General features: G+C 49.0%; 1 protein-coding gene and 1 long non-coding RNA gene across 4 annotated transcripts in view; one reads left to right on the forward strand and one right to left on the reverse strand.

Annotated features, from left to right (window-relative positions):
* Window positions 1-12,943, forward strand: part of Znf341 (zinc finger protein 341) — a 33,293-nt gene that overhangs the window by 4,011 nt on the left and 16,339 nt on the right. Inside the window, exons 2-8 of one of the 3 annotated variants that reach the window (XM_076570950.1) lie at window positions 1,860-1,970; window positions 4,495-4,691; window positions 5,038-5,187; window positions 5,959-6,204; window positions 6,893-7,067; window positions 8,475-8,565; window positions 10,447-10,637. In XM_076570950.1, the coding sequence (XP_076427065.1) occupies window positions 1,860-1,970; window positions 4,495-4,691; window positions 5,038-5,187; window positions 5,959-6,204; window positions 6,893-7,067; window positions 8,475-8,565; window positions 10,447-10,637 (1,161 nt within the window). Of the gene's footprint in view, window positions 1-1,859; window positions 1,971-4,494; window positions 4,692-5,037; window positions 5,188-5,958; window positions 6,205-6,892; window positions 7,089-8,474; window positions 8,566-10,446; window positions 10,638-12,943 lie in introns of those variants that run through there. The other 2 variants (XM_076570949.1, XM_006992832.4) reach the window with 2 other exon arrangements.
* LOC143273045 (uncharacterized) lies at window positions 29-2,838 on the reverse strand. The gene is made up of 3 exons (XR_013050886.1): window positions 2,700-2,838; window positions 1,009-2,212; window positions 29-725 (listed from the first exon to the last, which is right to left on the reverse strand). It is a non-coding gene; the product is annotated as an uncharacterized LOC143273045 (long non-coding RNA).

The following is a 12,943-nucleotide window of genomic DNA, read 5'->3' on the forward strand; positions in this document are numbered from 1 at the left end:
CTGTATCTCCCAAGATATGGAAAGAGATGAACGAGGATGAGACCACTGGGGACAGTGCAGGGAGTGGAGTCCAGACAGAAGGAACTCCTCAAACAGCTACCTTTGGGGGTGGGCGGTAGGAGACTGTAAAGAAGGACCTCCAGCAAAGTAGAAGAGACCCGAGAAGCGGGGCGCCTGGAGCCAGGGAGAGGGTCTTGGTGTGTCAGACACCTCTGGATGGTCTTTGGTGGAAGTGAGAGCTTGAGTCTCACTAGAGGAATAGAAAAGACTGGACATTTGGCAAGAAGATGGAGGCACAGGCAGATGCTTTGAAGATTCAGCATCAGATATCGGATGTTGAAGAGACAGAGATGAGAATGAGGAATGCAGGGAGACTTGTGGGGTGTGGGTGAAGAGGACCAGGAAATGGGGTTTCCAAAGGGCTCTGGGACTCAGGGTCCAGCAACGCCTTTGAGACACTACAAAATTGTTTGTTTATAGAAATTACAGAGGAAGATGGTCTGGGGATGTCTAGGGGTGTAAGTTGGCCCAGAAGAATTCTCACCTTTTTTTCTTTTTCTTTTTTGTTTGCTGGGTGGGGGTAGGTACTGGACCTTTGTACATGCTAAGCATGTGCTCTGCCAGTGAGACATGCTCTCAGCTTCTTTTTCCAGCTCTTTTGTGTTCCAATTCCTAGAGCTCATCCTCATGATCAAGGGTGGTGTGTAGACTTCCATGTCCTTGTTCTAGGAAGCAGAGTTGGGGCTGGGGTAAAGAGGGCACTTACGTACTAGGCAGCTCTTAAGACATCCTGGGCCTAGCAAGATGGCTCAGCAGGTAAGGCCCTTGCCACCCTAATGATTTAAGTGGGATCTCTGGAACCCACTGAAAGGTGAAAAGAACTAACATCACTGAGTTGTTCTCTGACCTCTACATGTGCTGTGGTGCAAACTAATCTCTTGGTCTGAGGATGCAGCTCGGTTGGTAGGATGCCTGCCCACCCTCCCCCAAAGCCCTGGGTTCACTCACCAACACTGCATAACACTGGCTGTGGAGATGTACACCTGTAATCCCAGCACTTGGAGGCTGAGGCAGGAGGATCATCATGAACTGAAGACCAACTTAACCCTTTATAATAAGTTCAAGGCCAACTTGGGCTATTAGAGTGAGACCCTATTTTAAAAAAAAAAAAAAAGTGATATTTTGAGAAGCTCTCTTTTTTATTTGTTTGTTTTCTGAGACAGTGTTTCTCTGTGTGGTGCTGGTTGTCCTGGAACTCACTCTACATGTAGACCAGGCTGGCCTCCGACTAACAGAGATCACCTGTGGGTCAAAACCTCTTCGGAGGTCAAATGACCCCTTCACGTGGGGTCCTAAGACCATTGGAAAACACAGATATTTACATTACAGTTCATAACAGTAGCAAAATTGCAGTTATGAAGTGGCAAGGGAAATCATTTGGGGGTCACCACACATGAGGAACTGTACTAAAGGGTGGTAGCATTAGGAAGGTTGAGAACCACTGACTTAGCCCTAGCTGTTCCAGTACTATATAGACCAGGCTAGCCTCAAAGCCAGAGATCCACCTGCCTCTACCTCCTGAGTGCTGGGATTAAAGGCGTGCGCCACTGCACCCAGTTTTGAGAAACTTTCATATAGCACCTGCCCCCCTAACAGCATGTAGTCCTTTCCTAGCTGCGCGAGAGGTTTAGGAATGAAGTCTTTACTCTGAGACCACGCTTCGAGCCTCGCATCCTGGGATCTGTTGCAGTGAAGTAGAGAGGACAGATCTTGGGTTTTTGAGGTAGCGCTGGCTTGTGAGGGTGAAGTGAGAGTGGAATCTGGGTCCACTTCCTCACCGGCTGCATTTCCTGTCTCAGGGATGGACAATCAGACTGTTTTGGCTGTCCAGTCGTTGTTGGATGGCCAAGGAGCAGTCCCTGACCCAACAGGACAAAGTGTCAATGCGCCGCCTGCCATTCAGCCGCTGGGTGAGTATCTGCCCTGTCCGTCAGCAGAGGGCAAGTGGCTCCCATGCAGAACATGTGAGGTTCGTGGGGCATGGGAGAGACTGTCCTCTGGTGTCTGAATTTCCTCCCTTCCTCCTGCCTGAACCTGTCTGTGCTTTTCTCTGTCCACTGCTTAGAGAATTCGGGTCGCAGGCATCATCATTGGGAATGTCCAGGAGCCTTGATGCTTTGCAGCCTTCTCCCTGGAAGTCATGTTTCAGCTTCTGTAGAAAGAGAACAACCAGATTTTTCCAGTTTATGGGGCAAGCCTCTGACACCTAGAGAGGGAAAGGACTTCTCTAGAAGTCCCGTGAGTCTTATTAATTAATTAATTAAAAAAAATTTGAGGCCAAGTCTCATAAAGCCTTGACTGGCCTCATACTTGCTATTTAAAGATGATGGTTTTAAACTCCTGATCCTCATACTTCTGCCTCCCGAGTGCTAGAATTGCAGGTGCCTTCCACCATGTAGCCCACAGACATTTGAACACTTGAGAATCACTCCAGGTACACAGAAATAAACACCTGGGCTTAAATTATAATTAAGTATATATATATATATATATATATATATATATATATATATATATATATATATATATAGAGAGAGAGAGAGAGAGAGAGAGAGAGAGAGAGAGAAAGAGAGAGTCTCTCTAGGTAGCTCTGTCTGGCCTAGAACTTGATATGTAGATGAGGCTGGCCTTGAACTCACAGAGAGATCTGCCTTCCTGTCTTATGGTAAGATGCAGGTTATTATTCCCATAGTTCTTAGACTGTCCAGGGTAGGCAGGTTAGCTTCAGTTTCAACAGTTGTAGAAAGAGGGTAATTGTCCTACCAAATAAGAATCTTATATGAGTATTTAGGACTTGGCGTTAGCTGATGTATGTAAGAAATGGAAGTTTCTGAGGTCAGCAAGATGGCTCCGTGCATAGAAATGCTAGCTGCAAGTCTGCTGATCTGAGTTTGATCCCTGGAACTCACATGCTAGAGGGAGAGAACCCTCCTGCGGGTTGTTCTCTGACCTCCATGTGCAAGCCATGGCACAATCATACAGCCACCTGCTAAAATAAATGTGGAAGAAGAGGAAGAGGCAGCAGCAGCCACTGTTAATCCCAGAAGCACAGGCAAGTAGGATCTCTGTGGATTCAAGTTTGAGGGAAACCTGGTCTACATAGCGAGTTCAAGGCCAGCCAGGGCTGCATGCTAAGACCTTGTCTCAAACAAACAAGCAAACAAATTAAAAAATGAAACAATAGCAACAGCAACAACAAAACAAAACAACAACAAAAAACCTAACCTAAACCAAGAAAGAAATGGAAGCGTCTACTGGTTTCCTCACAGACGAAGCTAACGTTTCTCCCCATGAAGCCCTGCCTGCCTGCCTGTAGAGCTGTTCTGACTTTGCCCTCACCCCATAGTCAGATGGACCCCCCTGTTCCCACTTTGATTTCCATCTGCTGGCCAACATGAAGGGGAAGAGGGAAGAGGAAGTCATATCCGTTCTTTTATGTGTTGTTTGTTTTTGGTTTTGTGATTAGGACTTCATATGTAGCCCAAGCTGGTCTAGAACTCTAGATCCTCCTGCCTTATCATCCTGGGCACTGAGATTATAGGTGCGTGCCACCACAACCAGCCACACCTTTTCTCTTTAAGAGACATTTGCATAGATTTACACTTCTGCCCTTATCCCATTGGTCAGAACGTAGTCATGATATGCCACCTAGCAACAAAGCAGTTTGGGAAAAATACATTTTAAGTAAGAAGTTATGCCAGGCAGTGGTGATGCTCATCTTTAATCCCAGCACTCAGGAAGCAGAGGCAGGTGGATCTCTGAATTCAGAGGCCAGCCTGGTCTACAGAGTGAGTTCCAAGATAGCCAGGGCTACACAGAAAAACTCTGTCTTGAAAAACAAAACAAAAAAGTAAGAAGTCATGTTTCCCATTAAAATCTGTTCTAGTCTATAAGAAGAATACCATGAATATTGATGCCAGGTTTGGGGATATATCAATGGCTTTGATAATCAATAACACACACACACAATTAAAAAATACAAATAAATCTTTATAAAGACTTCCTAGAGCTGACGAGCCTTGCAGCGTGAGTTGATCTGAGATGCACCAGGACAAGGGGAAGAGTGGATGCAGAGGTTTGAGGACGTAGCTACATGGCCCACTGGAGACTGACGAGTAAATTCAGTCAAAATAGAGTCTGTGTTTCTCAGCTTTGGAGTGAAGTCACTACCGTTTCCATATTTCAAATTATTTGATAGTTGGCTGCACACATGGCTGGCTCTTCCTGAAGGTGCCTGCTGGGCTCTGAACATTCCTGGGAAGCACATGGTTGATGCCGACACCCGCATGGCAGGTCATACTGTTTTCAGACTTGTCCTGAGGCCAGCTGTGGTATCCCATTCTTCTCTGTGATCCCCCTGATTCGTTCTTGCTTTTTTTTTCCCCCATTACTCCACTTCATGTGTGACCTCTTCAACTCCTGGCCTGACCCCAGATGATGAGGATGTCTTTCTCTGCGGCAAGTGTAAGAAGCAGTTCAACTCCCTGCCAGCCTTCATGACCCATAAGCGTGAGCAGTGCCAGGGGAATGCCCCTGCCCTGGCCACAGTCTCACTGGCTACCAACAACATCTACACCCCTTCTGCAGCACCTGCTGCTGTCCAGCAGGCCCCGCCTCCTGCCAACCGCCAGGTAGTCCTTCATTCTTTGTTGGTTGGTGCCTTTAGAAGGTCTCTTTCTGCACACTCTGGACTGAGTCTTGGAGGAACGATGCTGGGCAGGTATCTACGTTGTGGGCTTGGCTGAGATGCATAGGACAGAAGCTGGGCACAGTGGTATATACCTGTAATTCTAACACTCAGGCTGGTCTAAACTTACTACGTAGTGTGTTAACCTCCAACTCCTAGAAGTCCTCTGGCTTCCCAGGTGCTAGGATTTCAGATGTAGACTCCTGTGTATGACTTGAACTTAGGTATTTCACATCACCCTTCAGCTTCCTTATGGAGTCTCAGACATGCCCTGCTCCTCTCTTGCTCAGATCTCCACATACATCACAGTCCCCCCGTCTCCACTGATCCAGACCCTGGTGCAAGGGAACATCTTGGTGAGCGATGACGTGCTCATGTCTGCCATGTCGGCCTTTACATCCCTGGACCAGCCTATGCCTCAAGGGCCCCCACCTGTGCAGGTAAGGCGGTGGGGGCTTCTCATGGGGGTCTTTTTTTTTTTCCTTCTTGCAATGCTGGGTACTGACCCCAGGGTTTTGTACACCTCTCAAGAGTTTCATTCCAGGCCTGCAGACTAACTCCTGTGAAATCAGAATATTGTAGAAGGAAATGGCTTTGGCTCTAGCTCCCTTACATGGAAGGGACTAGCTTCCTTCTCTGGCCAGCCCTGCTGAGGAATGGAGCCATGACAACCACTGTCCAGCTGTTTTGAGTCCTCTTTTTATTCTCCGTCCATTAGAAAAAAGCAGAAAATATAGTGGCTCCTTGAGATTTTCCAGTACACATAGGTGACCAGCCACCAAGACCAGATTTCAGGATCCCAGAGGGGAAGGAGCTGGTCCCCTGAGCCCCACTATTGGTACATTCTAGTAAGCAGCTGCTGGGTGGTCATTGTCCTGGGAAACGGCCCAAAGTCGGTCTTGAGTCATCCATCAGTCAAGAGCCTGTCCTGCTTTACAAACTTTCACTTTTCTTTTATGCAATGGCCTTGGTAGACCTCTGCCGTTGACACGGGATGCCCAAGGCAGGCTAGCTTGGCCGACCTCCCTAGAGAAGAGGAGCAGCCCCGAGCTGACGTCCCTGACATTCTCCCAGGTCCTTCCTTGTTTCTTTCCCTGTCTCAGTACTGTCCTCTGAGCTGCCCAGGGCGTTACCGTCCTTTCCACGCGCTGGCTAAAGCCTTTCTGGCTGACGAACCACCTCAACACTGTCGTTTTCTCTTGTGATTGCAGAACAGCTTGAACATGCATCCAGTGCCCAACTACCTCAGCCAGCCTCCACCGCCTCCTCCACCCCCTCCACCCTTGCCCCCGCCTCCCCAACCTCCACCTCCTCCTCCCCAGACCCTGGGCCCTTCTGGGCGCTCCAACCCTGTTGGGAATAATGTGGTGGAGGTGTACAGCGCCGCTGCGCCCATGGCAGGGAATGGGACAGTGGAGATCCAGGCCCTGGGGATGCAGCCCTACCCACCCCTGGAGGTGAGCAGAGGCGGTGGTGTGGGGGAGTGGTCAGGGACACTGGGCACAGTTACACCAGACCCTGTGCTAAGGCCAGACCCAGCATTCTTCTCACAAGCGCCTGTGTCAGGGAGAAGAGGGCTTTAACCGAAGCGTGCAGTCTGCAGATGGCACACACAAACTGTGGGAGGGCCGCGTGGGGGCCATGTGGCAGAGTCTGGGTTTAAACCCAGACAGCTGAGCCACAAAGCTACCTCATGACGTTGGCTCTTTTTCTGTGTGTGTGTGTGTGTGTGTGTGTGTGTGTGTGTGTGTGTGTGTGTGTACACGCATATGCTAGCATGTCTGGCCGTCTGTCTGTCTCTCTCTTCTTTTCTTTCACTTATTTAGTGGATGGGGGCATGTGTGTGGAAGTCAGAGGACAACGTGTGAGAATTCACACTCCTTCTACCCCGTGGGCTCTGGGGATCGAACTCAGGCCATGAGTCTTGGTAGCAAAGGCCTTTACCCACTGAACCATCTTACTGGCCCAATTCATGAAGCTCTGAGGGGTGTTGGGAGTAATTGCCTGGGTGAGGCAGGTTCAAGCTTGGGTGCTGATGGAATGGCGGTGGTGAAAGCCTCCAGGACCACAGTGACGGTCCACAAGGGTCCCCTTATCCTGTCCCTTCTAAGGCTCTCCCCCTCACTCACAGTGCTGTCCTTCTAGGTGCCAAACCAGTGTGTGGAGGCTCCAGTGTACCCCACACCCCCAGTGTACAGCCCTGGCAAGCAGGAATTCAAACCAAAAGGACCCAGCTCCACTGCCCCCATGACCAGTGCAGCTGGGAACACAGTGGCCACCTTTGACCCCTCCCCAACGCTGAAGACCAGACGTTCCAAAGGTGCCAATGGACTCCCAGAAGGTTGGCCGCCCACCCTCCCTGGGCATCTTCCCTTGGCATTGGCCTCCCCACAGGCTGCTTGGTTCTAGTCTTTGCTGTAAAGATGGATAGGGTTAAGTTTGGTGCCGTGTACTGGAAAACTTGAACTAGCGGTGACTTCAGAATGATAAGGGTTTTCTTTCCTTAGACCAGGAGCAGGAAATCGGGGAATTCTGTGGCATGGTCACCAAGCAGCCACGTTACTTCTGTTGTTCTGTTTCTCTGACCCTGGAGCATGGCTTCATTTGTCAGGGTGCCTTGTCACCCAAGGTGACTGCTGCAATGCCAGTCATCAATTTCGTATTCCAGACAGTACGAAAGAGGAGGAAGAGAAGGGTACCAGGGGACTCTCCCAGCTTCCAGGAGTCCTGTATGAGACTTTCTTCATATGTAGTCATGTGGCCATGCATAGCTGCAAAGGAAGCTAGCAAATGTTTGTCTTAGCCAGGAGCAGGAAGGAGGCAAAAGTGGCACCAGTTACACCCGTTGTGGTCTTCCCCCTTTTAGAGAGCCGAAGCATGGAGTCAGAGCAGAGTCAGAGCCAGAGAGTAGATGTGGTGGGGAAAGGAACCGGGAATGTTTTTGTTGTTGTTGTTTGGTTGGTTGGTCTTGTTTTTTTTTCAAGACAGGATTTCTCTGTGCAGCCTTGGCTGTCCTGGAACTCTCTGGCCTCACACTCACACCTGCCTCTGCCTCCCTGAGTGCTGGGATTAAAAGTGTGCTCAACTAGGAATTTTAAGGGCTTCCCTTTCAACCTCTTTTTACCCCCTTCTTCCTGAAAATGCATTAATATCAGTGCATCACCCACTGGGGATTTAGGTCTTGGTCCAGGATCTCCTCCTCTGTCAGTCACTCACAGTTTAATGGGAGAGATGGGGAGGAAATAGGTCCGTATTTATGAGTTTCTCTAGGAAGTAGATTATAAGGTAGAAAAGGACGCAGCCTACCTATCCAGATGGAAGGAAGTAGTCATGTAGGTATTGAGGGGCAAGCCTTTCCTGGCAAGGGAACCAGCAGGTACAAAGTCCTGGGATGAGACCATGCTTGGGAGCATCAAGATTAGCAAGGAGTCCATTGCAGGATGGAGGGAATTCTGAAGTTGGCCGATACAGAGGACATGGAGTGCTGAAAGCCATAGCAGAGATGGTGGATTTCATCATGAGCAGAGAAAGCCCTCGAGGGGGCTTTGTCTGGCTTTCCCTCCAGAGCGAATCTTGGGCTTTTCCTCTTACACTGTCTACACACAGATGGAGATGTCCCAGGGCACATGCTGTCTGTCAGGCACAGGGGAGAAGTGGTTGGAGGTTTCCCCTGTCCCCTCGACTGGACCCCCAGCCTGACCATTCCTCTCCTCCCTTGTCTTTTCAGCTGCAGGGAAGCCAAAGGCCCAGAAACTGAAATGCTCCTACTGTGACAAGTCATTTACTAAAAACTTCGACCTTCAGCAACACATCCGAAGGTAGCTGCCAGGTAGCCCTGTGGGCAGGGGGCTCCAGCACAGCTCCGACTAGGGGCCACCTGCAGTGTAGGGCAGTGAGGCTCCCTTCTCAGGCCCTGTGTCCATCTGTAGACCTGCTGTGCGGAGGAGGAGGGTTCCCCACATTCTTCTCAAATCCAAGGGCCAGGCACACACACTGAGACAGGAAGATTGGCATGTCTGGATGGTGGGTACCCTTGAACTGAGAGAGGCTTTGCACACACATGAGGCTGCCTGTCTTCCAACTGCAGAAGGGTTAGCCTGTAGGCTGCCAGATGTATCAGGATAGCTCACTAAAGAGGATCCTTCTTGCCCCAAGAATGTGGAGTCCACCTGTGAAATGGTAGGGTGGGCAGACTCAGCAGCTCCTCACAATGGGATTCATTGGTATGTGGGGGGATTTGGGGTCAGTCGTGGCTCTGGTGTTGGAAAATTCAGAACGATGTGGTGAGATGATTTCGGCTTCGATCCCTAAAGAGTCACTGGAAGAAGTCTCGGGTTTGGGCTAGTCTGTCATTAACACCTGCCATGAATTTGTTCATTTCTGAGAGAGAACCAAGGGCCAGTCCTAGGTTCCAGACACAGAGCACGACTTCTGTCCAGATCAGGGCCTCCGAACCCTGGCATTATTGGGACTGGGGCCTGGGGTCGAGTCATGCTGACTGTACTTTGTGGAATATTCCACACTGTCCTCAGCCTCTGAGAGGAGATGTCACCACCACCTCTGCCCACAGCTGTGACAGCCAAAACTGTTTTCAAACATTGCCAAATGTTGCTGGAAGCAACCTGGACATCATGGGGAACATTTGGCAATACTGGAAATGTCCAAATTGGCACTGTTAACCTCGAGTGGCTGTTAGAACTTGGCTAGGGCCGCTGAGAAACAGACTTAAATTTCACTGTCATGTAGCCAAGTGTGACTGGCCCCGCATGGCTGGTACCTTACCAGGCGGTGCCACTTTGGATCTTCAGTGACGTTTTTATAATCATTTTATAATGTTTTTCCATTACTGCATTTCACTTTTTTAAATTAATTAACTTGTTTTTTTCAAGATTTGTTTATTTTAATGTGCATTGGTGCTTTGCCTGCATATATGTCTGTATAAGGGAGTCAAGTCCCTGGAACTGAAATTACAGACAGTTGTGAGCTGCCATGTGGGTGCTGGGAATTGAATCCAGGTCCTCTGGAAGAGCAGCCAGTGCTCTTAACCCCTGAGCCATCTCTCCAGCCCCCATTACTGCATTTTCAATACATAAGTATTCATAAAAAATGATGTTCCATATTCAATGATAACCAATAGGGAGCTTCTCAAAATTATTTTAAAAGCTGGGCATGGTGGCACATGCCTTTATTCCCAGCACTCTGGAGGCAGAGGCAGGAGGATCTCTGTGAGTTCGAGGAGATGGCTCCATAGGTAAAGAATTTGTTACCAAGCCCAATAACCTGGGTTAAATTTCTGGTGATCCACATGGTAGAAGAGAACCAACTGCCACCTACAAGATGTCCTTTGACTGCCACACATGTGCTGTGGCACTGTGGCACATTCATGCCTGCACACACACACACACACACCACACACACACACACACACACACACACACACACACACACACACATTTCCTACTCGATGTTTCAACAGTCAGGAAATCAGTCATCTCAAATGTGAGGTGGCCATGGAGAAGGTCTGCAGCTCAAGAGCTAGGTTTCTACCCTTGGTCTGTCTGCCCCGGCGGGAGAACGGGTCCTGGTGCTGTCGGTGATGGCCGGCAGCATCTCTTGGCCTTCCTGGTGGCTGTGAGCTCCTGGGTGGAGGCCACGTCCCTGTTTCTACACAGGAATGCTGACTGACCTTGTTCCCACAGCCACACGGGGGAGAAACCCTTCCAGTGCATTGCGTGTGGCCGCGCCTTTGCCCAGAAGTCGAATGTCAAGAAGCACATGCAGACTCATAAGGTGTGGCCTCCAGGGCGCAGTGGTGGCACCATCTCCCGAAACTCTGTCACAGTGCAGGTCATGGCTTTGAACCCCAGCAGACAAGAAGAGGAAGACACCGGTGAGTGGAGCGGGTGGAGCCGCTCTCCCGGCTCATCCCTTCTGGAGCTCCAAAGGTGCTGTCTGGTTGTCTGTGGTACTGGGGACCAAGCCCAGGGTCTCAGCACCATGCCCAGCCGCAGCCTCATAGGTTTTGTTGCCAGTTGGGTGACTTCCGTGACTTCTCTGGGCTTCAGCCTACTTTATCTGTGAAATGGAGAGCTGGGTGTGGTGTACACGTATCATCCCAGCCTTGGTGAACCTGAGATGGGAGGATCAGGAGTCCGAGTCCAGTCTGTGCTGTACAGCAGCTTACCTAAAGAAGGGGACATGGGGTGAGAGGAAGGATGCCACGTATATAATATATGTGACATTACTCTAATACTGTGCTGGGGCAGACGGAGATATCACTCACTAATTAATTACTATCTATTTCTGGCTGGCCCTGGATCCCATATTAGAATCTATTTTCTTCCTTCCTTCCTTCCTTCCTTCCTTCCTTCCTTCCTTCCTTCCTTCCTTCCTTCCTTCCTTCCTTCCTTTCTTCCTCTCCCTATACCCTCCCCTCCCCTCCCCCCAGTCTCATGTAGCCTGAGCTAGCCTGGAACTTGCTATGTAGCTGAGAATGACCTTGAACGCCTACTCCTCCTGCCTCTGCCTCCTGAGTGCTATGATTTGTAGCTGAAGTTTTCCTGGTCCCACCTGGCTCCCACAATCCCACAGTCCCACAGCTGCTCAGACCCAATGAACACACAGAAGCTTAATATTAATTAAAACTGCTCAGCCATTAGCTCAAACTAACTACTGACTAGCTCTTACACTGAAACTCAGCCCATTTCTGTTAATCCATATGTCATCACGTTTTCCGTGGCTTTACCTGTGAGCCATTACATGCTGCTCCCTGGACAGTGGGCTCACTCAGCCTTCCTCTCTTAGAATTCTCCTTGTCTGCTTGTCCCGCCTATACTTCCTGCCTGGCTACTGGCCAATCAGCATTTTATTTATCAACCAATTTGGAGCAACACATTTTCACAGCATACAGAAAGCTATCCACAGCAGTTCCCCTTTTCTTTTTTTCAAAAAGGAAGGTTTTAACTTTAACATAGTAAAATTACATATAATAGAACAGTTGTCAAGCAAGAATCACAGTTACAATATCCAGTCTACTTATATTTGGCAAATTCAAAGAAAACATTCTATTTATCCTATATTTGTTAAGTCTAAAGTTTCATATCTAACTTATCTTTTATCATAACTAAGAAAAGTTATAACTGTCTAGTCTTCAGCTACATCAGAGACCTCAGAAGGATATAATATAATAATGAGAAGGCAGAACAGCAAGGTAATAAAGGCGCAGGTTAGACAGGAAGAAACTGGTTCTCTTGGGAAGCTACAGCAGCAAGGTGAGCTAAGGTTAATTGATGGCTATTCCTATTCCTCTGATCTCTAAGGCTTTCACCCCTGGATTTGGCTCTGTGTTTCTTATTTAAAAGACTGTTTAGAAATTTGTCTACAATGACAGACCTGAGCTACTTTTGTTTTGTTTTGTTGTTTTTTATTTTTTAAGACACGTTTTCACTGTGTAGCCCTGGCTGTCCTGTCACTCAGTAGACCAGGCTGGCCTCAAACTCACAAAGATCCGCCTGCCTCTGCCTCCCGGGTACTAGAATTAAAGGTGTGCACCACTGCCACCTGGCTACTTTAGCTGGTTCTACGTGGTGCCAGAGGTTGAATCCAGGGCATTGTTTGTTTGTTTGTTTGTTTGTTTGTTTGTTTGGTTGGTTGGTTGGTTGGTTGGTTTTTTGAGACAGGGTTCCTTTGTGTAGTTTTGGTGCATGTCCTGGGTCTCGCTCTGTAGCCCAGGCTGGCCCGTAACTCACTGAGATCCTCCTGGCTCTGCTTCCCGAGTGCTGGGATGACGGGCGTGTACCACCGCTGGCCAGGGCAAGCACTAGTCTGCTGAGCTCCATGACTAGCCCTTAGAGTCCATTTTCAGTGCTCCAGGCAGTCCCTGTAGTCAGCAGTTGAAACCATTCAATCTCAGCGGGCAGCTGTTCTTCAGATGTTCTATGGGAGTCTCATTCATCCAAGTCTTCAGGTACTCCCAAGCTAACAGTCCTGTCTAAACACCGGTTTGCTTCTCCCACATAGGGGTTGGGGACTCACTAGGTTGATAAATAGAACACTCAGTGGAGATTCACGTGAGCACCATAATGTACTTTGAAGTTTTCAGTAGCCCGACATGGTAGCACATGCCTATAATCCTAGTGCTTGGGAAGCTGAGGCAGGAGGATTGTGAATTTGAGGCCAGCCTGAGCTACATAGCAA

This window comes from Peromyscus maniculatus, chromosome 4, assembly GCF_049852395.1.
Source record: "Peromyscus maniculatus bairdii isolate BWxNUB_F1_BW_parent chromosome 4, HU_Pman_BW_mat_3.1, whole genome shotgun sequence".
Lineage (NCBI taxonomy): Eukaryota > Metazoa > Chordata > Mammalia > Rodentia > Cricetidae > Peromyscus > Peromyscus maniculatus.